Source organism: Lingula anatina, chromosome 2 (genome assembly GCF_051362555.1).
Source record: "Lingula anatina isolate TDL-2025a chromosome 2, LinAna3.0, whole genome shotgun sequence".
NCBI classification, from domain to species: domain Eukaryota; kingdom Metazoa; phylum Brachiopoda; class Lingulata; order Lingulida; family Lingulidae; genus Lingula; species Lingula anatina.
In genome coordinates, this window is record NC_141768.1 from 8,417,685 (window position 1) to 8,445,552 (window position 27,868).

A 27,868-nucleotide genomic window follows, 5' to 3' on the forward strand; every position below is an offset into this window, starting at 1 on the left:
GGGTAGTAAGCTCCTGGGTCTGTCAGCAAACATAATGATTTATCATTTGAAGTATTTTTGAAAATGTTCCCTGTGCAATTGCCTACTCTACTTCAGCTGACAAGTACATGGAAAATGAATATACCAAAAGCTATTCTACAACAGAGAAATGAAATTGGATGTTGGAGGTTGTGCGATCCCTCCTGAATCCCTAATACCAAGAGCATTAATGAGTGATGGGCTGGATTTTGGAAACATGATGGAGAATAAGTTGCACAATTAAGGTGCACAGTAAATTAATGTCCTTTGATGTTTTTAACTGTACATAAACTTATTATTTCATGTAAAGTCTGTTAAATGTGAACTGTCTGATGATGGTTCTTTCACTCGTTTCCATTATTTTTTCTTCTGCATTATGGCACAACTATTAATTAGAAATATTGCAGTGGACTCTATTTCGTGCCACAGAACTAGGACAGTGTTAGCAATTTGGTGACTTCTTAGCCATCTGAACCTTTCTTAGCCTTACCCAGAAAGGTTCAGATGCACAGCAAGAAGTTACTCTTTGACTTCAGTTTTCACATTTTCAAACAGTTTTGGAGACATTTTTTAAAGAAAAGGAAATATTTTTCATCCAAAAAAATTTGATTCTCCTTTTCAGAATAAAATTTGGATTCAGAAAATAGCTTAGGATAAATATCTCTCTGCACTGTTACAAATTGCATGCCAGTTATCAGATATGTTTCACTGGTTTCGTCTTTGGTTTTGTCTTTGGTTTTGTCTTTTCAAACAGGAATTATAAGGTATATTATAATGGTTTGACAAATGATTAAGATACTTTCGTCAAATTTTTCAGATAGTAACTTTGTCTTGGGAAATGCCCAGGCCATCAACTATCCAATTGTCTACTGTTCAGATGGATTCTGCGAACTTACTTGCTTCTCCCGGGCACAGGTCATGTCAAAAAGTTGTGCCTGTAAGTTTTTGTACGGCCCAGAGAGCAAAGAGGAGAAAAAAATGGAAATCGACATGGCCTTGGAAAATCACAAGGAACTTAAAACAGAAGTATTGTTTTACAAGAAAAATGGTAAGTACTGTATTGCCCATTATGACAAGTATTATAGTTGCAGTTTTTCAATTTTTTTCAGAATTTTGAAATAGGTCATATCTGCTGAGAGAAGTAGTTTTTGACATGCAGGTGGTTTTGGATGATACTTAATTCAGAAGTTATTACAAAATTATTTCTCCTTTTTACATCAGCTCTGTGAGAATCAAACGTGTATGATAGCCATGCAGGTTTCACATTAAGTTGATATTTGAATAAATTATTTATAATGCTTTTAAGTACACCAGAGATTACAAAGCTATCAATTCCAAAATTGACGCCAGTGAAATACACAAATTTATATAAATAATTCAGTCTTGTAGAGGATGTTGACCTTGAATTAGAACAAAACCATAACCAAACTGTTTGTTTTTTGGTAATGTCTGATAGTGATTATATAATTATTTATTCTTAGTCTTTTAAATTGGTTCAGTTATGAAATAAAAATGAAGTCAGTGGAATGGACAGCTTTTTATGTACAGACAGAAATATCTGCACATATTGCCATCCCCTGCATCCTTATATATACATATATATATGCTTGCCATGTTTTGACAATTTCTTGTTACTACAGTGACTGAGAAGTGACATGTTGCTATTTTGCTTCAAAATCACAGTGATTATTCATTGTCATTGAACAATTTGGTACACATGGTAGACATGGTTTTAGTTCGGACCATTAGCGTCCACCGGCTCTGTTGGCTCCGCCAGCTCTGTTGCCACTTCTTTGTTACTGCTTCTCCTCCTAGAATACAAGAGACCTTTTATCCATCTCTGGTATGTAGGTCACATATAATCTCAACTTGATCTATGTGAAATTTGGGCTTTGTCGGTACTTGGGTCTAGGTGTGGTGCTCGTCACAATGCACCCTTGTCCAAAATTGGCAAAATTAAATGCTAAATATCTACCAAACCGAAGGAATTATGGGAAAAATATTTATAGATGCCTGACCGAAAGTCATATGTGGAGGTTTCAAATATTTCCTTGAATTTGACCTTTGACCTTTATTTCCGGGTGAAAGGGGCTAAAATGTTCTTAAATTGAGAATTTTTTGCAAAAAAAAAAAAAATATATATATATATATATATTTGTGCCGATTTTCAGAAACTACACAGACCTAACCTATAATTGGCAGGTGTTACCATTAGGGTCCTTTTTCATCTCCGTGAGTTTGGGGTCAATCAGTGCATTTTCACAGGAGCAGCGACCACTAGATGCCGAAACTGGAAACTCTCTCTAATTCTGGAACCGTTAATGCTAGAAACCTCTTGTTTTTTTTTTTTATTTGATAGAGCATGTCAAGCCCAACACTGGAGGTGGTGTCTGTTTTTTTTTTTTTTTTCTTTTTTAATTTCCCGTACGGTTTAAGAGTTACGCTGAATCAAAAAGTACATTGTGGTGGTGAAAATACAATGTGCATTACAGTAATATGCATAAAATTTTGAATGTTAAAATGACCTTGTGTTTTGTGCAGTCTCCTCTGATAACCATCAGCACAGCATAGGTAGCAGTGCCTGTAATTTCGAGTAAGTATTAACTGTTTGTCTAGATTAAGAACATTTTGGAAATGAGAAAAATGTAATGGTGAAGTTTATCTTGTTCTAATCCCACTCAGGCCATTTACAGTGCACAGAACGTGTAAGATTTTTGATATAATCAGTTGTCTAACCCCTCCATTAGTCATATTCATTGATGGAATTTGGGTCATTTATTAATTCCCAAGTGAACTGCCTGCCAATTTGGAGTGATGTCAGGATGTGGATAAAACTTCCAAAATCTATCATCTAAATTGACTGTTGTTCTAATGAATTTTCATGAGTTAAAATATTAATGCATATAATTTAAACAACATGCATGCAGTGGTAACTTGTGAGAATAATATGAATTTAATAACATTACTGGAATATACAAATGATGCAATCCAATGATTGAGATTCTGTTCATTCTATCACATGTTTTTGAAATCTTTCACAAAGAAATTAAACATACAGTTGTCTGATTTTGATTTCCTTTGGGAATGTTCCTCTGTGGCTGAAATCACTTTTGGAGTTGGAAATTCTATTTATCATAATAATACAGAAATTTTGTGATGGAAATTGAGCATTGGTTTCTCTGAATGTTGTTTTCACAGTAATGAGATAGACCTGTGAATTACCTTGAGCATACTAGATCATTCATTACATCATCATATATCCAATATCAATCAGAGGAAACATGTTTTATAGTAAGGGGAAGCAAGATTTCATATGTAATGAATTTTTAGAATTGAAGGATTAAGTTAAAATGACAAGTTTCCTGGTTTACATGCTTTATCTATTCCACGTACATGTGCTTCTGCCAGATGTTGGATAATTAGATTTATACCTTAATCAGAGGTCAGAAGGAATGTACATGATTAAGGTTGGGCTGAACATCAGTGATGGGAATTATCCACAGATCTGCAAACTGATTAGTTTTTTGCCTTGGCAGGAGTCATTTTTCTAAATAGTGTCAATTGATCCAAATCAAGCACCACACTGGTTTATTTATCAGCCTATTTTTCAGTCATGTCTTTCTCATCTTAGATACATGTTTTTTTGTGCAGGAAAATATGTAAAATCAGTTGAGCTCATGGTGCATGGCAAAGGTTTTTTCAAGGTACATATATACCCCTTGGTGCTCTTTTATCAGAAAACCATGGATAAATGGAAAAGTATCAAACTCTGAGTTGCAGAGTCGAAGAGAATCTTACCTCTATAACCTGCTCACCATTTCTAGTTACTGAACCAAAGCAAAAAGTGTATACAGGGTGAAAACATGGGATGCTGTAGTTTTAACATAATTTTACTCTCTGAGGCTTTTACATTTATAGAAAACACCAAATCCATGAAATTTGGGTATTTTTTTTTCGTGAAAAAGACAAAAAAGAATAGATAAATGTTTTCAGTGTGCATTAATTCATTCTCAATAATCAGTTAAATATCATAAAGTATGCAGAAAAATTGTAACAAACAAAAGTTACTCACTTCACATTGATCATCAAACCTATTGATTTTTAAGTACTATTTGAATGATTGTCATTGAAGTACTGCTAATTGTGTTAGTGATGCATTGTGACTTGTGCCATTGACATTTACCAAAAAAAGTTACTCTTGATGATTGTCTTCACAAAGACCATGCAGGGATAAATGGACACCTATTGCATCCTGGCCTTGAATTATTTATGGACATTGACTTTTTATCGGCAAGGAAAGAGATATTATCTCATCATATTATACTGGAAAAATATGTAAAGGAAAAAAATGTTGTGGATTTTATCATTGCAAGGATGTCTGAATGCAAAAAAAAAAAAAAAAAAAACTCATTGGTAAATTCTTCTTATCTTAACAATGGCTGACATATACCAATACAGGCAGCTCATTGTCAAATCAAAAATCAATTAAAATATATTACATGCAATAATAAATGCAAATCAAGCACAGCAAAAGACTGAAAAGTATACAATTGTAAAATCACTTGTCTTCTATGTTTGTCTAAAATCATGCAAAAGTATTCTTTTATTTTATTGCTAAATTTACAGAGAAAACATTTAAAATATTACCCTTTTCATAATCTTTTCTTTATTTTAGGAACTCCTTTTTGGTGCTTACTGGATATTGTCCCTATCAAAAATGAAAAGGGTGAAGTGGTGCTTTTCTTATGTTCACACAAGGACATCACGAAAGAGAAGGTCATATCCATGGACACTGATGCAGGTAAGGTTCCACTTGTCCAGTCTTATAAAAAAATATAATTGTCATCCATGGTCTGTCACAGAGATGAAATTTTCAAAAAGAAATCACTTTGATTTGAGGTGTTATGATATCTGTAAATTACTAGGAAGGATAAAATCCAGTAATTTTTTTTTTCTTCAAACTATTGGTAATCCCAGAAGTGAAGATATTTGATGAATTACATCAGTACAGTCTAATATGCAACAATCGATATTCTTGTTGCCATGTATTAATTAATTGTTAATTCTTAAATAATATGTTATTTGATTAATCTGTCTTTTGCAATGGATTAATTGACTTAGTTTTAATTTGTAATTAGTCATGAGGGGTTTCCTTTTAGTAAAAGTGACCTGTTTCGATCATATTACAAACCTTTATCTGTTAAATGCCTTGTCTTTTGTATCCATTTTAATGTATGTTGTGTGGGAGGATATAGAAGACATAAATGTCATATAAGCCTTGGAGACCTACTGCAGCAATTTTGTACTGTAAAACATTGAATAATTATTACTCAAACATACATACCATAATATCTGACATGCAGTTGAGTGAGTGAGGGAATGAACAAGTGAAAATTGTTTGAAGGAGGAAATCAGGCCAGGTAACAGGTTATATATTTTCATGGAGGTACTTAATATTAACACAGCTTGCTATCCTAGAGTTGGTGGGAAGGCAAATGTGTGAATGTGTGGGTGAGTGAATGGGTGAGTGAATAAGAGGAAGCATACCTGTCAACATTGACAAATGCCAGAGGGAGATTTCTTCACATCCCCTTACATTTCTCACGTATATAGTGCATGTTATACATAATAGAAAAAATATAAAATAGGACTTATAATGCAAGGAATTTCATGCAAATCAGCGACCATCATCACAGACTAAAGAATCTTGTTGTGCTTGGCTGCAGAAATAGTGAACTTCGACTCTACATAATTCAGCATGAATGTGGCCAAAGACTACATGTTACCTTTTTTATGTACAGACACAGATGTGTCTGTACATATTGCCATCACCTGCGTCTGTCGCCGTCGCCGCCATGCACTTTCCTTGTAAACACGATAAGTGGAAGACAGTTTTACTTTTTGGCTTTATATTTACAGAGTTGATGAATATTCATAAAACGCAGGTGAAGTTTGAAAATCAGCATGATCGGGCCATTTTTGTAGAAGTTATGCTGTTTTTTCACTTGTTTCTTTTTAAATTTTTCATTTTTCAAACTGGCATTTTCAAGATGTGACTTATCATTCCCATCCACCAGGAGCCCTGTACTGTTACTTTGTAACATTTTCTGTATTTTTTTTAACTTACAAGAATGATTCTTAGAATTGACATACAGCCCAAATAAGAAAAACAGCTCTATTAAATTATATATATATATATATATATATATATATATATATATATATATATATATATTAGTTTAAGCAATTTTTTTTGTGAAATTTATCTCATTCTGGCATTTCCAAAGTATGAACTTTAACTCTTATCAGCCTGAAGCCTTAGGGACCATTTCTAGACCCTATCAAGCTAACTGTGGATCGATCTATCTCCAAGGGAATTCTCGCTAAACTGCAATCAATATAAGTGGCTTAGCTGTCTGTCACGCCTACTGAAACTGGCATGCCAGAATAATAAGCTGCTTAAGCTGAAAGCAATTTAGTGAGAAACCCCTTGGAGTTAGATTGATCCTGTTAGATTGATCTAGGTATGGGAACTCAGTCTAATGCTTGTTACACATTTTACTTTCACCCAAATCCACTGTTATGCAGAATTAGAATTTGATGTTGGCTATGCAGTTACAGTAAGCATAATACATCAGTGCATCAGAATTGACAGTATCCTATTTTCTGCATTTTTTTCTGGTTTTTGTCTGTACATTTGACAGCTTTGCTGCCTTGTTGTTTGATAAAAACTTCCTTCACAACTTTTATTGGCCACACTCTTAGAGTGCATTCCCATAGATTTAGATCGATCCATCTAGATCGACCTAACTCCCTCGGGGTTCACGCTAAATTGATGTCAGCCTAGCGCGCATGGTAGTTAATTACCCCCTTACAGCTTTTAGTAGGCAGGAGAGATGCTTAAGCCAGATAAGCTGACAGTAATGTAGTGAGACTCCCCACAGGGATATATTAATCTAAAATCTATGGGAATGAGGCCTTATTTTCTTCATGAAGCCATGATGTGAACCTATTGTTTTGATGCACATGCAAGACGTGATTAAATGTGTTTGTTTGGATAGCACTGTGAAACAGATTTGTCAAAGCTCAGCTGATATAGTGACCAAAAGACAAAAAAAAAATACTGAGAGTCATTCTCATAAGTTGAAAAACTGATAGATAAGGATATTTTTTTTTTAGTCTGAATCTGGATGTTGGGAAGTATCCAGTCATGAGGACCTGTTTAGAGCAGGAAAGTTTACAGGTCTGTAAAAGAAATAACAGTAGAAAGAAACAAACAAAGGATGATAAAACATAAGCTTTAACACAAAGTTATGGCAGGCATGCACTATATTACGATCCTCCACCATTAAACTATAATCACGTGAATGGTGATATTTCCAGCCTGCAACACAAGATAATGGGACAATGTCGTAAATTCTTAGAAAGTTGTAGGCTTTGATCATGATGAACAGGCCTATACCCAACTGCCAGACCCAGACCAAAGGATCCAAAATTCACCAGTACAAACACCTAGTCTATTAGTGGAAGGTATTGTTTGAGGGGCCCTTGTTTGAATGCTAGCTTTCAGTGTTTCATACAGCAGCTGGGGTGTATCCTTCACAGGGGGGTGGCAATGCTTACACCCAGTTGAAATCAGGTCTTGGTATACTTTGCAGGACCCTTGCTACTAATTTGGCTATTTTTTACTCTGTTCTCTGTTGCTGACTGTAGCAGTCGGACTACTCTCACTAGGTATGGAGCTGCATTATAAGATAGAGGGCCACACCAAGGTATGATGGATCTAGCAGTGGCACTTTGGTCTTCTGCAACTCAAGGGTCCCATTTTGGTGTTTCCTCAGATGGTCAATTGATTTCCCAATACAACTACTAGCTTATAGTCTTGCATGGATATTGTCCTATCTCGCAGAATGTTTATAAGTTTGTTTTCGGGTCACGTCTCAGTGTCTCATTTTATAGATATTACACTGAAGGATTGGACACCATTTTGACATATGTATGATTTGGTGTCCATAATTACCATGGTCTTCCTTTGCCTTATGAAGTAATTTGAAAATTAAGAAGTTGGCCCATAATCTGGCTAGTGAGCAACTGAGTAGGCAGGTAGATAAATGAAATAATAAGTGAATGCATGATGAAAGAATTGAAACAGTGGACATATGGAGGAAGAAATAAACTATTGAGGGCAATAAGTGAGTGAGCAATGAGGATGTATTAGTGAGATAATGAGATAATAAATGATTAAAGAAGTGAATAATCAAGTGTGAAGGTTGATGAGGCAATTGAATGTTCAGTGAGTGGGTTGTTTTGTGAGCTATCTGTAGGTTAAGGTACTCAAAGCAAAGAAAGCAACAGTGCCAGCTTAAGCCAACAACATTTGACATATATATATGTATAAGACTGACTTTTGGTGTGTTTTACAGACCATGGTTGTTATTGATTTACAGCCCACAAAAGATACAGATATGGTATATTATCAGTATATATCTGTTGATTAGTTGGGCATTGTTATTTACTTAATTGGGTCTATAGGAAAAAGTGCCTAGGTTGATATCCAATATCTTATGGTCATTAATTAATATATTTGGTATATAATGGCAGGTGTATTTGTATATGAAATACTGTGTAGTTTTATGAATGCATGCTAAAACCATGCATTTGTTTTTCTATAGGAAGAAGTGATTTAATGACGTGTAATATTGTAAATCAATTGTGAAAACACATTGTGTTAGGGTTTGATCCTTTAATTGTTACCCTTTCTCTTCACATCCTGAAAAGGTAGTGTGAAAAGTTGGTTGTGTTGTCTCAATGAGAGCAAGTTTGTAAATAATTAATGGGTGTTTAATTTATCACCATGCAGCACTTAGGAGATTGGATTGATTTCTGGGACCTTTCAGTCCCTCCAACCCATATGTCAAATGGATATTTTGGTCAAGTTCCTTTATATCAATGATTTATAATAATAATCCATAGTGTGTCTCATGAAATAAAGTTGAATAAAGGAGAAGCTTTATACCTGGTCATAATGTATTATTTGTCATCTGTGTGTCAGCAACACCTTTTGTTTGCCAACTTTGCTGCTAAATAGCTGAAATGGTCAAGTAGTAGGAAGCACATAAAACTGAGGGCAAATAATGTCAGAAAAAGGTACCATCAAATTTGCAAGTATATCAAAAAAAGAACAAGGTATGTACATCAGTCACATGAATTATGAGTGAATTAATTACATTACTGATATTTCTCATGGGATGAAGAGTTTAGTACTTTTTGGTACTTAGGTAGCAGATCATGCAAGGAGAGACTTTGTGTCCAGTGGTCCTTGCATGTAGTATTTCTCTAGAGACAGAAGGCCAGTATATTTTCCATGCATCCTTTGACCGTTGATGGGAATGTTATTGGAATTGATAAGATTTTACAAATTAACATTGGAAAGTTCTCTGAAGGGAAAGGTATACATATAATTTAAGGTGTTAGAACCATTGAGTGTCTTTCTCTGAAACTACTTTGAAAAGCAAAAAAAGTCATATCTTTGGGATAAAAAACAAAGTCTGGGATATCTCCAAGAGACATGTCAGTAGTTGAATTTTTACCTCTGGGGCCTGTCAATGCCTAGAGACAATTAGATGTATAATGTAGACCACCTACATGCCTGCGGCAGTCTTCAAATCATGCAATGTCATTTTGGCGTTTCTGTAATTTTCTGCATCAAAATCGTATAAAAGAATGTATTACCACCCATTTCACAGATGGGTAAGGATTATATGCTTCCTTAGAAGTTGTTTGCATGGATTGGATGTGTGAGGATGAAGCATGGAGTCATGTGATGAGAAAAAGTGATTCAGTTCCCTCCTCCCCCACAGTTTTGCATATTAATTTTACTATTTATTATTTTTTTCAACCTTTCCAGTTACAGTTATAGAAAATTACGAATTATAAGTTAGAGCCTACTTATGGATTCAGTATATATAACCTAGCTGTCAGAATTTCAAGATCTTTGGTCTTTTTTTATTTTACTGAGAATCTTTTTCAGCTGTCCAAGGGGACAGTCCCACCCATGACCCAGATCTACTTGAATCTTCCAACAATGACATCAAATACCAGCGGCGAAGAAGTCGGGCTGTGCTTTATCACCTCTCAGGACAGTTCCAGAAACCAAACAAGTCCAAACTCCAGTTAAATAAGGTAAGCTTGTAACTACTTAGTAAACATACCTTTGCTTTTTTTATATTCAGTTAGGAAAGATCAGTTAGGAAAGAAGCTTACTGGCAGCTTGCTGGCTGTTCTTAACAAAGTCTCACCTTACACATGTACAGCCAAGTACCCATGTACGTGTAATGGCACACAAATGAAATAGATGCAGAATTGTCTGTAAAAAAATAATAATAACCTGTGCTAACTGATTAAAGCAAAATATTTTGGTTAATCTGTCATTTTGGTTAATCTGTCGCACTGAACATTTGATATCGATTTTAATTGTTGAAGTTGTAATACTTAATTCTAGCAATAATTAGTTGCAATGTCAAATTAATTTTTCAAGACAATTCATTAGTGGGGTTATATAATAAAAGGGCCTTGAATGGCCAAATCTAGAACAAACAATACTGTTGTTTGTTTACTTGGTATGGATGATAGTGTAAATGTTTGTTTTAATTTGGTCTGGAGGAGACAAAAAAATGTTCATCTGTTCATGAAAGTGACTTCTATCATTCTGATGAATTATTAGGGCCATAAAATTGTCAATGCCTATTTATGAAGCAGTTTTGGCTTCACTATCTTTTCCCTGTCTTCTCTGAAATAGTTGGATAGTATGCTTAAATGTTATTGGAAATTGGCAAATATGTTTAATACATTGCATGTAAGAATTGAATATCCATAAGCAAAATAAGGGCTTATTCAAGGATATAAATTTTATCGCTTTTAAAATATGTTCAACATCAGATGGCCAAAATTGTGAAGTTTTATTATATAATTGAGCCAAAAAGACATAGAGCAAGACACAAACACAATTTTATTTAAGATATATTTTATTTGGTACCTAGTTTTTTTTGCTGAGGATCAATATATCTGCTAGCTTTGTTTATAAACATTTTAGGCCTGCGTTGTTCATGAAGTCTCATATTTATCCCAGTTATATTCCGATTGGCCAGTTATAGCCAAGCAAGCCTAAAAAGTATTGTGATACAAGAGTTTTCTTGGAAATGGTAGCTAGGTTTGTTTCATGTGACACTGTATGACATATGCATGTAAATGATATGGTTAATAGATGTAGCCTACTGTGAATTAATTTGGTTAGTTCCTGGCGTAGTGTTTTTCTCTGACAACTAACTTAACTGTCTGTTTTCATAAGTGTCCAGGTTGAGGATGAGTCTGCTGATCAGATAGAAAGTGTGATCAATGTGAATACCTGGAAAATGAATGTATCATTTGATCAGTGCATACATGACCAAATGCATTTTTGTTTGCCTTTCTTTTTTGACTGAAATGAAGATAGAGAGTGATGTTTCATCATAGGAGAAATGACACTTAATTGATACAAATGCAATTATGATTGAGAAATCCATGTTGTGATAATACAATGAGACGACTGACCATCTAGTTTAAGTAAACAGGATGACCCCTGCTTGAGATTTCCTTGATAAAAAATACTGTTGATATATTAGAAGCAACAGGCCTTTCCTAAGTGAATAGATGCAATTCATTGATTTTGACCAAGGTTTATCAATATATAGAATTGTCAGCTTTTCAGTCAATGCACCTGGGAGTTATGCTTCATTTTCAACATTTATGAGACCATCAGACTTATGGGATTTTGTCTGCTGTAGTCATTCATGAGAACTAGTAGCCAGACTGGCTGTCTGTAAATGAAAAATAGAATTGTTCATTCAAAAAATGAAAAGATGAATAGAACCAGTTACAGCAAATCGAAAAGGCTAACCATGATATGACCCTCGGCAGGCTGCCATATGTTGGACTAAAATTTACCAACCATATTCTATTTGGCCATTTTTCTTTCCATTCAAATAACTTAACAAATCCTCTATGGCTTAAAGAAGATTAGAATGAAATATAGGCTAAAGAGACTGTATATTAAACCTTAAAGGGCACTGATCAGGGATGAGATTTTTCTGACTAATATCAGATTTCCAACTTTTTGGGAGCTCCTTGACCCCACGCCACTATTTTCCAACTTTTTCACTAAATGACAATCTGATCCCTGAATGATGTAGATTTCTTCCTTTAATGCAGTATTTTTCACTCGGACTCTGTCTACATTGTGTAAAAATTTTTTCGTGGAAGATGTGTTCTCTGTTCATTCATGTAAAATGACTCATAAAATAGATCAAAAAGTTCAGTTGAATTAGTTAAATAGATTTATCTTTTTTAACTTCTAAGAGAATATTTAGTTTTTTATGCCCCAACAAAAAAGGCGGGATGTGTGGAATGAAAAGAATGAAGCATTGGTACATTTTCTTTCTCTCTCAGACTAAAGGAATTCTTTACAGAGAGGAAATAAATGTTGTTACAGAGGAAAAAGTACTGCAATGTGACCAGTTTTCACTTGATTATCTGTAGCTTTACTATTTTAGCTAGGGATCAGATCTACATTGAACTGGACTGTCCAAATGACTTTAAATACCAATGTTTGCTTATCTGTTGTTTTCAGCTCCAAAACCTTTCTGGTAAAAAAACTCTTCCTGAATACAAAGTACAAGAAGCCCACCGACCCCGACTCATTCTTCTCCACTACAGTATCTTCAAGATAGCATGGGACTGGCTTATTCTTCTCTGTACATTTTACATCGCAGTTATTGTCCCGTTTAATGCGTGTTTTGTGGCAACCCAAGAAGATGGGGAGCGGAAGTCTCTTGTCGCAGATGTGATAGTAGAAATGTTATTTATTATAGGTAAGTCACAATGTCCTCTTATTCTGTTGGACTAAGTTTTGGTTTTAGCTGTAAATTTTTTTCCGTTTTGTTTGAACGATAACTTTCCAAGATATCAGATAAAAATGATGTTTTGAATTTTAAAATGAATTTTAAAATGAATTTTCTGTTGATTCATACATAAAGAAAAGTCTGTTAAGGTTAGGGGTTTCTCAAGAGCCTACTCTTTTAACATATGGTAAATATGCATCTAGCACATAGTTTATGTAAATCAGTTTCCCATATAGATTATATTTTATGATAGTCAACTAGCTTAAATCAAGATTTAAACATGCTTAAGAAAAGAAGTTGAATAAAAATTTTTGCCATATTTTGCATTGTTTGTTTGCAGCTTTTTTTTTTTTTTTTTCTCATGTACTTTGTTTTTTTTTCTTCCAGATATTGTTTTAAATTTTAGAACTACATATGTTAGTAGTAGTGGGCAAGTCATATATGATCCCAAGATGATTGCCATCAACTATATCAAAGGCTGGTTTGTACTGGACCTACTAGCAGCAATTCCCTTTGACTTACTGTACATGTTACAAGTGGATACGGTAAGTATTCATTGACACCAGAACTTGGGAACCAATTACAACCTGAATGCCACAGGGGGAAATTACATGAATTGCTCTTAATAACAACTCAGAAGTGGATCTTGAACCACTTTAGTGTAGCTGTCTACTTAAGGAGTTGGTGATTGCTTTACCAAATGCTAGGTCCACAGCATATGGTCAAGCAGTCAACCTCCACTGACTGAAATCAACTTTTATAACCAAAGCTACTTGTGCTCGTCTCTGATTGTTCAGCAGCCAAAGTGTCCACAGATTCATGCAGAACTAACAAAAAGTAAAAAAATTAAGTGTTCAAGATGGTGGCTTATGTGAATAGACCCTTATATTTAAAATGTTGGAACATAGCCTCAGCATATCTATTACACCTTATTAACACACCTCATTCAAGCTGACAGTACATTGTAGATATTACCTTCAGATGATAATGGGTTAGAGTGCCAGGTGGTGTGAGCACAATTTGCAGTCATTTGAGCATTTTTTCAAAGCAACATTTCTCCATCTCATTTTTTAAATTGTATTTGATCTGGTATATATTCCTCATTTTTTGTCAGAGCTGTTGAGTTTAATACCTCCAGGCTGTGCATGAAGCTATTTTTTATTTTTTGTTGTCACACTTTCTCTTACACTTGTGCAACCTTCAATTTCATGTCTGATTCATTGTGGATCAAGCTTTTTTATGCATTTACCTTCTAGATGTTAATACTGTTTTTTCCGTGAAGGTTTTCTGCTTATAGACGTACACATTGTCATTTGCCTGAGGCAGCAGCATCTTTTCCAGAGCATTGCAATTTGAATTTTGCCAATCATTTCCTTCATGTAGCTCAACACTGAGATATCATTGAGAATGAACATATCAGAAGATATCAAATATCAGGATAAAAGTTGCAGATAGGTTCAATATGTTTTATTTAGTTGGTTGAAAAGTTCAGTTCTGTATTAGCCCCCTATTTCGGAATGTTTTGTAAGTCAGTCTTAGCTAATTACACATGCTAAGAATATTAGCAGCCTTAGTTGCCTATATATAACCACCCATTGAAACAGCAACTGAGAGTCAAAGCAACTTAAGCTCAGATCTATAATACACTTCATATCATATTCGGAAGCATTTTGATCAAGACATTTATCATTTTAATACCAGAAATTTTATTTTGCATTCCAGAAATTTTATTTTACTTTCTTTATATGCATATTGTACTTATTAACTCTCTAGTGGACTGCCCATTGTAAACTCCCAATTTGATCTGTATGTGACATTGACAGTGTAAAAGATCAATAGATATCAACATAAATCTTCTGTAGAATGTGATAAGGATGATATCTGTTTAATATTTCATCCGATTATGAAAAATTAATGTAAATGAGAATTGGTCTCATCCTAATACCATGGTGACAAAGGCTACTTTTGGAATTAAGACAACTTATGTTTGATAGATTATAATCATACATTTATCATGAGCCAATCATGCTTGTAGTGATATTTAATAGTAGGTTTTGTGTACTAGTAGTCTTCTGAGTTAAGTAGTCCTAGTTTTACATGAAAGCTTCAGCCATGTTGTGAATAAGGAAGGCATCAGTGCCCATGCAGTTCATCAAGTAAACTTCTCATCGTGAAAAAAAAAAAAAAAAAAAAAAGAAAAAAGATCAGCTTAATCAATTAACAGTATTTGCTCCTCTCAGGTGAACAGAATCTTATTAATTATGTCAGAAGTATACATGATAAGTTAGATATAATTAAGTTTCCCAAATTGGTGTTTTTCATAGACACTTTCCATATAATGTCTCTTGCACACCATATGATACATGAATGCAAATGATAGCATTTGATACAGGTCAGTCAGCTCATAAAGTATGTACCACTTTGGGAAATGGTAAATAATGGGAAAAAAAGACTGACTAGATTGAGGTGCCATTCAAGCAAGTTCAATTTTTTTCACACAATCAATCAAGATAATATGAAAAGGGCACATTTTATCAATGATAATTATAAGCTGCATGTATGTGTTAACCTAAGTGAGCCTGTACATGCACACATACAGAGACATACACACACATATAGTAAATATGGCAAAGCCACAATAACATCATTGAATTTTCTTTGTACAATTAAATTAATTAAATTAATTTTAAACAATTAAAAAAAATGTATCTAATAATTTGAATGTCTCCAGAATCAGATTTCCACATAATTGTACCGCCAGCGTTAGCGCTGGCGGTACACATGGTTTTAGTCCCATCCGGTCCGTTCCGCCGGCTCCGCCGGCTCCTGCGGCTCCGCCGCCATGTTACCGTTACCGCTTCTCCTCCTAGACGGTAAGGGCCCCCATACCCATCTCTTGGATTTAGGTCACCTATAATCTCAACTCCTTCCACGTAAAATTTGGGCTTTGTCGGTATTGGGGTCTAGGTGTGGCACTCATTGCAATGCACCCTTGTCCAAAAATGGCAAAATTAAATGCTAATTATCTACCCTACGGAAGGAATTATGGGAAAAATTTCTACAGATGGCTTTCCAAAAGTCATATGTGTAGATTTCAAATATGCCCTTGGATTTGACCTTTGACCTTTATTTCAAGGTCAAACGGGCAAAAATTTTCAAAAAAATGAATTTTTTTTCGAAAAAAAATTTATTTGCGCTGTTATTCAGACACCACACAGACTTAACCAATAATATTATTGGAAAATGTTACCCTTCAGGTCATCTTTCATCTGTGTGAATTTGGGGTCAATCGGTGCATTTTCACGGGTGTAGCGGCCATAAGATACCGAAACTGAAAACTGTCTCTAATTCGGGAACCGTTAATGCTAGAGACCCATTCTTTTTTGCATTTTGTAGAGCATGTAAAGCCCAACACTGGAGGTGGTCTCCGTTTTTTTGTATTCCATACGGTTTTCGAGTTACGCTGTATCAAAAAGTACATATTGGTGGTGAAAGCAAAATGTGCAGTACGGTAATGGATAATAAATTTTGAACTCTGGAAAAATAAAACATAAGGCTTGGCAAAGCAGACAACTTGTGGTCAAAAATGACATAATTTCATCAAATTTGAACTTCTGGAACTTCAGAGCACCTCCCATTTCAAGAATTTTGACCAAAATGACCTTTTCTTTATTTTAATTATTTTTTCTGTAGGAAATTTATGGCACATAAAGGTAACTCCGAAATTATAACATTTAGTCCCTTATATCTCCAAAACTGGCAGAGATAGGTCCATAGTTACTATTGAAGTTGAATAGGAAGTCATGTACTGACAATCTTACTGTGACCTTGAAATTGACCTTTGACCTACTTTTCACCATGAACTGAACTTAGCAAATTTTGCTTCCCTTTTATCTCCAAAACTGGCAGAGATAGGTCCATAGTTACTATTGAAGTTGAATAGGAAGTCATATACTGGCAATCTAAATGTGACCTTTAAATTGACCTTTGACCTACTTTTCACCATGAACTGAACTCTGCTAATTGTACCACCAGCGTTAGCGCTGGCGGTACACATGGTTTCGGTCTCGTCCGGATCGTTCCGCCGGCTCCGCCGGCTCCGCCGGACGGCTACCGTTACCGCTTCTCCTCCTAGACGGTAAGGCCCCCCATACCCATCTCATGGATTTAGGTCACCTATAATCTCAACTCGTTCCACGTAAAATTTGGGCTTTGTCGGTATTGGGGTCTGGGTGTGGCACTCATTGCAATGCACCCTTGTCCAAAAATGGCAAAATTAAATGCTAATTATCTACCCTACGGAAGGAGTTACGGGAAAAATTTCTACAGACGGCTTTCCAAAAGTCATATGTGTAGATTTCAAATATACCCTCGGATTTGACCTTTGACCTTTACTTCAAGGTCAAATGGGCCAAAATTTTCAAAAAATTGAAATTTTTTACGAAAAAAAAATTTTTTGCCCTGTTATTCAGACACCACACAGACTTAACCAATAATATTATTGGAAAGTGTTACCCTTCAGGTCATCTTTCATCTCCGTGAATTTGGGGTCAATCGGTGCATTTTCACAGGAGTAGCGGCCATAAGATACCGAAACTGAAAACTGTCTCTAATTCGGGAACCGTTAATGCTAGAGACCCATTCTTTTTTGCATTTTGTAGAGCATGTAAAGCCCAACACTGGAGGTGGTCTCGGTTTTTTTGTATTCCATACGGTTTTCGAGTTACGCTGTATCAAAAAGTACATATTGGTGGTGAAAGGAAAATGTACGGAAGCCCACTGGTGCCATATGTAGAAAAAAAAATTATCTCGAAATTTCGAGATACTATTTTGAAATTTGAACAAAAAAATTTACCACCAGCGTTAGCGCTGGCGGTACACATGGTTTCGGTCCCGTCCGGTCCGTTCCGCCGGCTCCGCCGCCATGTTACCGTTACCGCTTCTCCTCCTAGACGGTAAGGGCCCCCGTACCCATCTCATGGATTTAGGTCACCTATAATCTCAACTCGTTCCACGTAAAATTTGGGCTTTGTCGGTATTGGGGTCTGGGTGTGGCACTCATTGCAATGCACCCTTGTCTAAAAATGGCAAAATTAAATGCTAATTATCTACCCTACAGAAGGAGTTACGGGAAAAATTTCTATAGACGGCTTTCCAAAAGTCATATGTGTAGATTTCAAATATACCCTCGGATTTGACCTTTGACCTTTACTTCAAGGTCAAATGGGTCAAAATTTTCAAAAAAATGAAATTTTTTACGAAAAAAAATTTTTTTGCCCTGTTATTCAGACGCCACACAGACTTAACCAATAATATTATTGGAAAGTGTTACCCTTCAGGTCATCTTTCATCTCCGTGAATTTGGGGTCAATCGGTGCATTTTCACAGGAGTAGCGGCCATAAGATACCGAAACTGAAAACTGTCTCTAATTCAGGAACCGTTAATGCTAGAGACCCATTCTTTTTTGCATTTTGTAGAGCATGTAAAGCCCAACACTGGGGGTGGTCTCGGTTTTTTTGTATTCCATACGGTTTTCGAGTTACGCTGTATCAGAAAGTACATATTGGTGGTGAAAGGAAAATGTACGGAAGCCGACTGGTGCCATATGTAGAAAAAAAAATTATCTCGAAATTTCGAGATACTATTTTGAAATTTGAACAAAAAAAATTTTTATCTCGAAATTTCGAGATAGCATTTTGAAATTTGAACAAAAAAAAAATTATCTCGAAATTTCGAGATAGCATTTTGATATTTGAGCAAAAAAATTTATCTCGAAATTTCGAGATAGTATTTTGAAATTTGAACAAAAAAAATGCTATCTCGAAATTTCGAGATAATTTTTTTTTTCAACATATGGCACCAGTCGGCTTCCGTAAAAATGTGCAGTACGGTAATGGATAATAAATTTTGAACTCCGGAAAAATAAAACATAATGCTTGGCAAAGCAGACAACTTGTGGTCAAAAATGACATTATTTTATCAAATTTAAACTTCTGCAACTTCAGAGAACCTCCCATTTCAAGAACTTTGACCAAAATGACCTTTTCTTTATTTTAATTAATTTTTTCTGTAGGAAATTTATGGCACATTATGGTAACTCCAAAATTATAACATTTAGTCCCTTATATCTCCAAAACTGGCAGAGATAGGTCCATAGTTACTATTGAAGTTGAATAGGAAGTCATATACTGGCAATCTTACTGTGACCTTGACATTGACCTTTGACCTACTTTTCACCATGAACTGAACTTTGCAAATTTTGCTTCCCTTTTATCTCCAAAACTGGCAGAGATAGGTCCATAGTTACTATTGAAGTTGAATAGGAAGTCATATACTGGCAATCTTACTGTGACCTTGAAATTGACCTTTGACCTACTTATCACCATGAACTGAACTTTGCAAATTTTGCTTCCCTTTTATCTCCAAAACTGGCAGAGATAGGTCCATAGTTACTATTGAACTTGAATAGGAAGTCATATACTGGCAATTTTACTGTGACCTTGAAATTGACCTTTGACCTACTTTTCACCTTGAACTGAACTTTGCAAAATTTGCTTCCCTTTTATCTCCAAAACTGGCAGAGATAGGTCCATAGTTACTATTGAACTTGCATAGGAAGTCATATACTGGCAATTTTACTGTGACCTTGAAATTGACCTTTGACCTTCTTTTCACCATGAACTGAACTTTGCAAATTTTGCTTCCCTTTTATCTCCAAAACTGGCAGAGATAGGTCCATAGTTACTATTGAAGTTGAATAGGAAGTCATATACTGGCAATCTAAATGTGACCTTGAAATTGACCTTTGACCTACTTTTCACCATGAACTGAACTTTGCAAATTTTGCTTCCCTTTTATCTCCAAAACTGGCAGAGATAGGTCCATAGTTACTATTGAAGTTGAATAGGAAGTCATATACTGGCAATCTTACTGTGACCTTGAAATTGACCTTTGACCTACTTATCACCATGAACTGAACTTTGCAAATTTTGCTTCCCTTTTATCTCCAAAACTGGCAGAGATAGGTCCATAGTTACTATTGAACTTGAATAGGAAGTCATATACTGGCAATTTTACTGTGACCTTGAAATTGACCTTTGACCTACTTTTCACCTTGAACTGAACTTTGCAAAATTTGCTTCCCTTTTATCTCCAAAACTGGCAGAGATAGGTCCATAGTTACTATTGAACTTGCATAGGAAGTCATATACTGGCAATTTTACTGTGTCCTTGAAATTGACCTTTGACCTTCTTTTCACCATGAACTGAACTTTGCAAATTTTGCTTCCCTTTTATCTCCAAAACTGGCAGAGATAGGTCCATAGTTACTATTGAAGTTGAATAGGAAGTCATATACTGGCAATCTAAATGTGACCTTGAAATTGACCTTTGACCTACTTTTCACCATGAACTGAACTTTGCAAATTTTGCTTCCCTTTTATCTCCAAAACTGGCAGAGATAGGTCCATAGTTACTATTGAAGTTGGATAGGAAGTCATATACTGGCAATTTACTGTGACCTTGAAATTGACCTTTGACCTACCTTACAATGAACTTAACTTTGATTGCACCATTTTTAGTTATATATATTTTTTGCATATTTTGAAAATTCTTGTTGATTGCATTTTTACAGCTTGTCAAGCACAAGACTGGTGGCTGCACCCCTTATTTTGTGTATGTGGGGGTCTATACGAATGCGCTTGCTCCAGCTGGTGGTACAATATTCGGAGGCGGTATCGCCTCTCTGATCCTCTAGTTTCTTTCTCTTTTAACTCCAAACCTGGCAGAGATAGGTCCATAGTTACTATTGAAGTTGAATAGGAAGTCATATACTGGCAATCTTACTGTGACCTTGAAATTGACCTTTGACCTACTTTACACCATGAATTGAACTTTGCAAATTTTGGTTCCCTTTTATCTCCAAAACTGGCAGAGATAGGTCCATAGTTACTATTGAACTTGAATAGGAAGTCATATACAGGCTATCTTACTGTGACCTTGAAATTGACCTTTGACCTACTTTTCATCATGAACTGAACTTTGCAAATTTTGTTTCCCTTTTATCTCCAAAGTTACGCTGTATCAAAAAGTACATTTTGGTGGTTAAAGCAAAATGTGCAGTACGGTAATGGATAATAAATTTTGAACTCCGGAAAAATAAAACATAAGGCTTGGCAAAGCAGGCAACTTGTGGTCAAAAATGACATTATTTCATCAAATTTGAACATCTGGAACTTCAGAGCACCTCTCATTTCTAGAATTTTGACCAAAATGACCTTTTCTTTATTTTAATTAAATTTTTCCGTAGGAAATTTATTGCACATTATGGTAACTCCAAAATTATAACATTTAGTCCCTTATATCTCCAAAACTGGCAGAGATAAGTCCATAGTTACTATTGAAGTTGAATAGGAAGTCATGTACTGGCAATCTTACTGTGACCTTGAAATTGACCTTTGACCTACTTTTATCCATGAACTGAACTTTGCAAATTTTGCCTCCCTTTTATCTCCAAAACTGGCAGAGATAGGTCCATAGTTTCTATTGAACTTGAATATGAAGTCATATACTGGCAATCTAAATGTGACCTTGAAATTGACCTTTGACCTACTTTTCACCATGAACTGAACTTTGGAAATTTTGCTTCCCTTTTATCTCCAAAACTAGCAGAGATAGGTCTATAGTTACTATTGAAGTTGAATAGGAAGTCATATACTGGCAATCTAAATGTGACCTTAAAATTGACCTTTGACCTACTTTTCACCATGAACTGAACTCTGCTAATTTCTTTCTCTTTTAACTCTAAACCTGGCAGAGATAGGTCCATAGTTACTATTGAAGTTGAATAGGAAGTCATATACTGGAAATTTACTGTGACCTTGAAATTGACCTTTGACCTACCTTACAATAAACTTAACTTTGATTGTACCATTTTAAGTTATATATATTTTTTGCGTATTTTGAAAATTCTTGTTGATTGCATTTTTACAGCTTGTCAAGCATAAGACTAGTGGCTGTGTCCCTTATTTTGCGTATGTGGGGGTCTATACGAATGCGCTTGCTCCAGCTGGTGGTACAATATTCGGAGGCGGTATCGCCTCTCTGATCCTCTAGTTTATTATGTAATCAATGATGACTGCTACTTTGATCTGATGTATTAATTAAGTGTATCATATTAATCATCTCTGATTCCAGTTTATTTGTAAGAATTAGATAAAGTCATTTCTTTATCATGCTAAATATCTAACATAATTTAAGTCTGCAAATTTTACTTTTTTTTAGATATTTCAAAGAAAGGACATGATAGTTTAGATGCCAAGAAAAAGCAAAATTTGTCCAAATATTTAAGAATTTGGCAGTTCTTTTCCTTCAGGCCAATTTTATGCACTCTAAACTACACTCTGGACTAGGCCTTAAGAATAGAAAAACATCTACACTGTACTTCACATTCACATATATTTTATTGAAAGATTATGAAATGCCTTCTTGATATTTGATTTGTAATCCATAACACACTATTTATGGATGAGCAGAGCAAAATTATGTTTACACGATCTATTTGTTAGAAGAGAGGTAGCAGAGAATCACGTACATCACTTTTTGTTTATGTAGACAAAAAAGCTGTGCCAATACGTAATTTAATTTCCTTCAAATGCTTATTGTATCAGTTGTTGAAATTGGAAGTGGTAACACAAGAGCTTTTAGTCATCTTGTTTTTCTCTCTAAGCAATAGTTCTGTAGTGGTCCATAAGCCTGAATGTGTAATGGCCACATTCCTCTGTGAAACACAGTAAAACTTTTGTTTCCATTTTATTGATTTCCTATTGGGAGCACAATGAAACTATAAAGGGGCACTCGAGTAGTGCACATACATATATCTACCCCTGTCATAGAAAAAAGAGTTCGATTAACTATTTGTCCAAAGCTGAAATATGAATTTCAAAACTTTTTTGATGAAATATGTTTGAGCTTGTTGTTACAAATGGCCCATTATCTAAAAACCATGAATAGCTCTTCAAAAACCGGTAGATTAAAATGGGTCTAACCCAGGATCTTACTGAATAGTCATTTAGCGAAATCAATCCTAAATATAAAAGTTAGATATATTAGCAAAAGCCACACCTATCATTTGTTCTTCTGATCAAATACACAAGGAAACAGATGAGATCTGATTTGATTGATGTCAGAAAATATAAAAATCTTAAATGCACAGGGAGGGCGAAATATCAGCACAAAACACTATAAAAAAAATGAAAAATGAATTTTGATTGTTTTCAGTACTGTTAATTATATATATATATATATATATATATATATATATATATATATATATATATAAGGAGCCTAAATATGTTTGGATGTTTTCATTATCCCTTTAGGTAATGCAGAAATAAACATTGAAATATTATGTGAAAATGAACTTGCTAATTTGAGCCGATGACGTTACGACAGAGTTTTTTGGGGTAAGAACTGTGATAGCAGTTTCAAACAGGTCCCTCTAACCCATATGGGTATCTACACCATTTTAAGTCCTATTTAATCACCACAATAAATACTACAAATACAATGGCCCATCCTTGGTGTGCAATGGGTAGCTCCTGCAGTTTAACTCCCTTCGGCTGCTGACAAACATTTTCCAACATAGGCCTGTCCATTATCAACAACTTATTTTGTGTGCCAACACCATCTCTTCTCATCTTCATACCTTTCATTATGATAAACTGGTGTTCCCCAGCTTCCATATGGATTTTTGCATTGACAAATTACGTTTTCTATCATTTGAGAAATGTTTTATTTTGTATGTTCCCATGAATTGTCTCTTTCACAGGTAATACACTCTGTAGAAAGATGATTAGCACATGTAATCTTGTAATTACGAAAGATTGAAAGCAGATGTGTGTGTGTACATTGTATGGTCCTGAATAAAACTGCAAAAGGGACTTTTCAATCAAAGTTTATTTCTGTTTTTATATATGCAGAAACTGTAAATGTACTTTATATTCTGATCATTGTGTCTGTCTGTGCTGCCATTTGCTGTTGTTTTTCTTTAAATTTACTGAGTAGCATTGTTTGGTCAACAAGGGGTTCCTTAATTTCACAAATCAGCATGATCAATTTTTTAAATTAAGTTATCTAGTTTATTATTAGTTTATTATTATTATTATTATTATTTATTTTGGCGATGTTCACCTAACAAGTGTCAATATTTTTTTGCTTGTTTTGTTTTGTTTCATGTAATGCCAGAGATTTTGAACAGCATTTACGTATTTCCTGTGGCTGATTGCAAAATTTTCCCACTTACAATTTGAAAAAAATTCTGATGTAAATAAAACTAGGGTCAGTCATGTGTGTTAATCAATTTATCAAATTGGTATAGCCTTATTTTGGTAGAAAAATCCTTTATCTGTGCCTTTGAAGGAAATGTTATAGAAAGGAGGTGAAAATGTGTTTTAGTGAAAAAAAGACAAGCATCGTTTTGCAATGTTTGTGTTTTCAGCCTCTTTTGAAGGAGTACACCCTATTCACTTTGTATGCATGAGATATATCACTAACAGGATCAAGGGTACTAGAATACCTTTGTCTATTTCCATTAGACCCTTGTGACTGGTAAGCTATACCCAGTCTATCAGCTGTAAATGGATATCTTGTTCCATCCTTTGACAGTTATAAAACCCTCAAGATTACAATGTTTCATGTTTTGCATTGTTTTCTCTTGATATATTGACAAGGGCATGAATCAGATAATGGCTTCACAGTTAGAATAAGAAACAATCATTGAATATGCTCGCATTGTGCTCTTTATTCATAGAAATGGACTTTGGTTAGATGTCGATTTATAGGCACCTATGTACTCAATTCGAAAACGAAAAAAGAGAAGTGTGCATATCTTGCTTTGAAATAAAATCCACACAAATAGAAATTAGACTCAGTTTAAAAGCAAGGTGGAATTAGAACAAACTATGTTTCTTGAAATATAAATAATGATAAATGACAGGGGAAATTATGGAGAAGATTTTTTCTAATGGATGAATTTTCAAGCATTCCATGTCACTTGAGATGTGGATGATTTATATTCTGAAACATGAATTTGCACACTAAATGATTGTTTTTGCATGAAATGACTGCAGCTCTTGTTAGATATATGTAATGTATCTGGAGATTTTAAGGTGAAAGAACACATCACAAATATCTACATGTTTGTAACTTGGGAGTTTCCATTAAATTCAACATATAAGGCACTTCAGTCATTTCACACATTCAGGTAATTTTTACACTCACATCTGTAGATACACAGATTTCTCTTCCACTGGAAATTTACTCTTCTACCTTGCAAGATATATACATGCTGCTAGAATTAGGTCAACATATACTCTGTACACATCTGACAGATCAATTCATGCAACAGGTATAATAATTGGTTTTCATGATTGATCGGTATAACTGTCTTTTGACGTATATCAATGTCTTATTCTAATACACAGCATATGAAAGACCTTAACTGATAATACATGCAGCTTCATAATGTGGTCTAATGAATGAATTCATTTGCCTCCAGTGAAAAAAATGGGTGCTGGACTGTGTTTCTTTTTGTGCAACGTGTCTTTCTTGCACAAGAGATGAGCCTGAATTCAGTTTTTCATGTCAGTTTCTATTTCATACCACATATATTAATAGGGCTGTGTTTTTTGTAGGTTTTAGGAATAGCAGTTTATCTGTTATATTATAGTGATATGATGTAAGCAAGTGCCTGCATGCCTCCGTGTATAAGCAGACTCGCATCTGTATTATACGCACTCCCTTATTATTTCTGTACTACTTAAAATGTGGTGACAAATGATAAGTGGAAACTTGGTTACCAGCAGGGTGATAGTGTCACATTTACCCACACAGGGTTCAGTACATTTTTTTTTCTCAATTTGAAATTTCACAGATCAGGCAATTTCATTTTTTTTTTTAATTTTAAGTTTTATATTTGCCAAATTGATGCCATTGCTTTATCTTTTCTTTGTTTGATCAGTGTCGCATAGATTTTTTACGTTTTTGTTTTTGCAGCTGATACAGCACATACAGACCCTTTCTAAATAGAGAAAATAATACAATATGATCAAATGTAATCATGATAATAATGAATTGCCAATAAAATTTGTTGTAGGACACTGCAGCAGGTATCCAAGTTGTAAGTAGAGCAACATTCAAAAAATTTCAACAGTCAACCAAGAGATCATTCTCTATTCTTACTATGTTTGAGCTGAGTTGCAAATCCTGCTGACATGATTGCTTGCTGTCATCTGTATTTTGATACTTTTTTCCTTGGGGCTTGGTATGCAATGGGGAAAGCATTTCAGAACATCTTTCTCAAGTGAAGTAAAGGACTCTTACCTTTGTGAAACCTGATGTATAGATTGCGAGACTTGGAAGCTTTGCTGAAATAGATTGATTATTTTAGGGGCTAACATTGACAGTGCTTATACATAAGATAATAATGGGTGAATGCTTTCCTCTATATGTCTGCCCCCTTTTTTGGCTGAGTACTTCTCACATTCAAAATGAATCGATGCATATTTTCATTAGATGTTACATATTTTCTGCACCTGGATGTTACTTTGGTTTATTACCTTTGCCAAGTGGTGGAGGCAATAAGTTATTGTGTTTTTTGTATGTCTGTCAATTCGACTCTGTTGTTCTGGCTTTTTTTTTTTTAATTTTAATGATAGGATTAGCCTGAAAAGGCATAGGAGAGATTCAGCTCTAGATGTTGACCAAGGAATAAGGATCTGATAGCGTAACTTAGATAGCCATAAATGATATTTCATTAATAATATTTTGACAGTACGGCACAGAAAGTTTCAGTGAAATTAACTTTCAGGGTTTCAAAAACATCTGCATGTAGGATATTTGTCTGTTCTCTCTCTGTTTTTTTTTTTTTTTTTTTTTGGTCAATTATTTGCATAAAGCATTATTAAAAAGACAAGGTCAAGTGGTTACTATGTTGGATAAATAAGTTCAAAAGTTAAAGGTCTAAATATGAATTTTATTCCCTTTTTACTTGGAAGAGGTATGCACTCTTTGAGTGTTTTTCTGGGAGTTTTATTATAATTTTTTACTTCAAATCAATGAGGAAATCCATAACCATTTCAAATTCTGGCCTTGTTGAAAAACCGATTTGTCTTATATCCCACCTGGGAATTACATAAGTGGCAGGCATAAAATTGCAGCCAAATGAAAAAAAATCCTGTAGATTAATTCTTTTTTTGAGTGAATTGAAATTGATTAGAGTTTCTCATATGGATTAGCATATTGTATAATCTTTCTGGCACTTAGTAGTTCTTTTTTTTTTTTTGCATGTGTTTTTTTCCCATCAAGTTCTATCCATGTGAGCTCGATTGAAATGTGATCTCATGAAATGTTGGGTGGCTATTTTAGTATGCTGAATTTTCTGCCTTTCAGTTTTGATTGCTCTCTTGGCAAGCTCTCAGTTTGCTGACATCTGCACCTAGCAGAAATGCCCACAGTCTGTTATAGCATTTCACCTTTATTTTAATTCATTTATTCATGCAAATTTAACATCAACATGCCAATAAAACAAAAAAGTAGGATTTTGTCACTTTTTTGTATTCAATTTTTGCGCTCTTGTTGCATTTTTCAGGGAACTCTGATCCACTTGCTCAAAATCGCACGATTACTTAGGTTAGCTCGCCTCCTACAGAAAATGGACCGATACTCTCAATACAGCACTGTTATACTCGCCTTGCTCATGTCTACGTATGTGCTCATTGCTCATTGGTTGGCATGCATTTGGTATTTAATTGGAAAAGAGGAAATAAATGCAAATGGGGCCAATTGGACTGTAGGTAAAGTATTCAATAAAAATTATGTTTAAAAATTTTATGATGTTGCATTTACATTATTTGGT

At 34.7% G+C, this 27,868-nt stretch overlaps 1 protein-coding gene across 6 annotated transcripts in view; it reads left to right on the plus strand.

Moving 5' to 3' along the window:
* The window catches only part of LOC106161295 (voltage-gated delayed rectifier potassium channel KCNH8), a 62,208-nt gene that overhangs the window by 14,107 nt on the left and 20,233 nt on the right, over positions 1 to 27,868 (plus strand). For 4 of the 6 annotated variants that reach the window (XR_015332888.1, XM_087004815.1, XM_087004817.1 and 1 more), the window contains exons 2-8: positions 836 to 1,066; positions 4,694 to 4,819; positions 10,049 to 10,200; positions 12,683 to 12,923; positions 13,341 to 13,498; positions 26,108 to 26,131; positions 27,602 to 27,806. Coding sequence is in view for 5 of the 6 variants with exons in the window: in XM_087004815.1 (XP_086860941.1) it covers positions 836 to 1,066; positions 4,694 to 4,819; positions 10,049 to 10,200; positions 12,683 to 12,923; positions 13,341 to 13,498; positions 26,108 to 26,131; positions 27,602 to 27,806 (1,137 nt within the window). In the remaining variant the exon portion in view is untranslated. Of the gene's footprint in view, positions 1 to 835; positions 1,067 to 4,693; positions 4,820 to 8,978; positions 9,205 to 10,048; positions 10,201 to 12,682; positions 12,924 to 13,340; positions 13,499 to 26,107; positions 26,132 to 27,601; positions 27,807 to 27,868 lie in introns of those variants that run through there. The other 2 variants (XM_087004816.1, XM_087004819.1) reach the window with 2 other exon arrangements.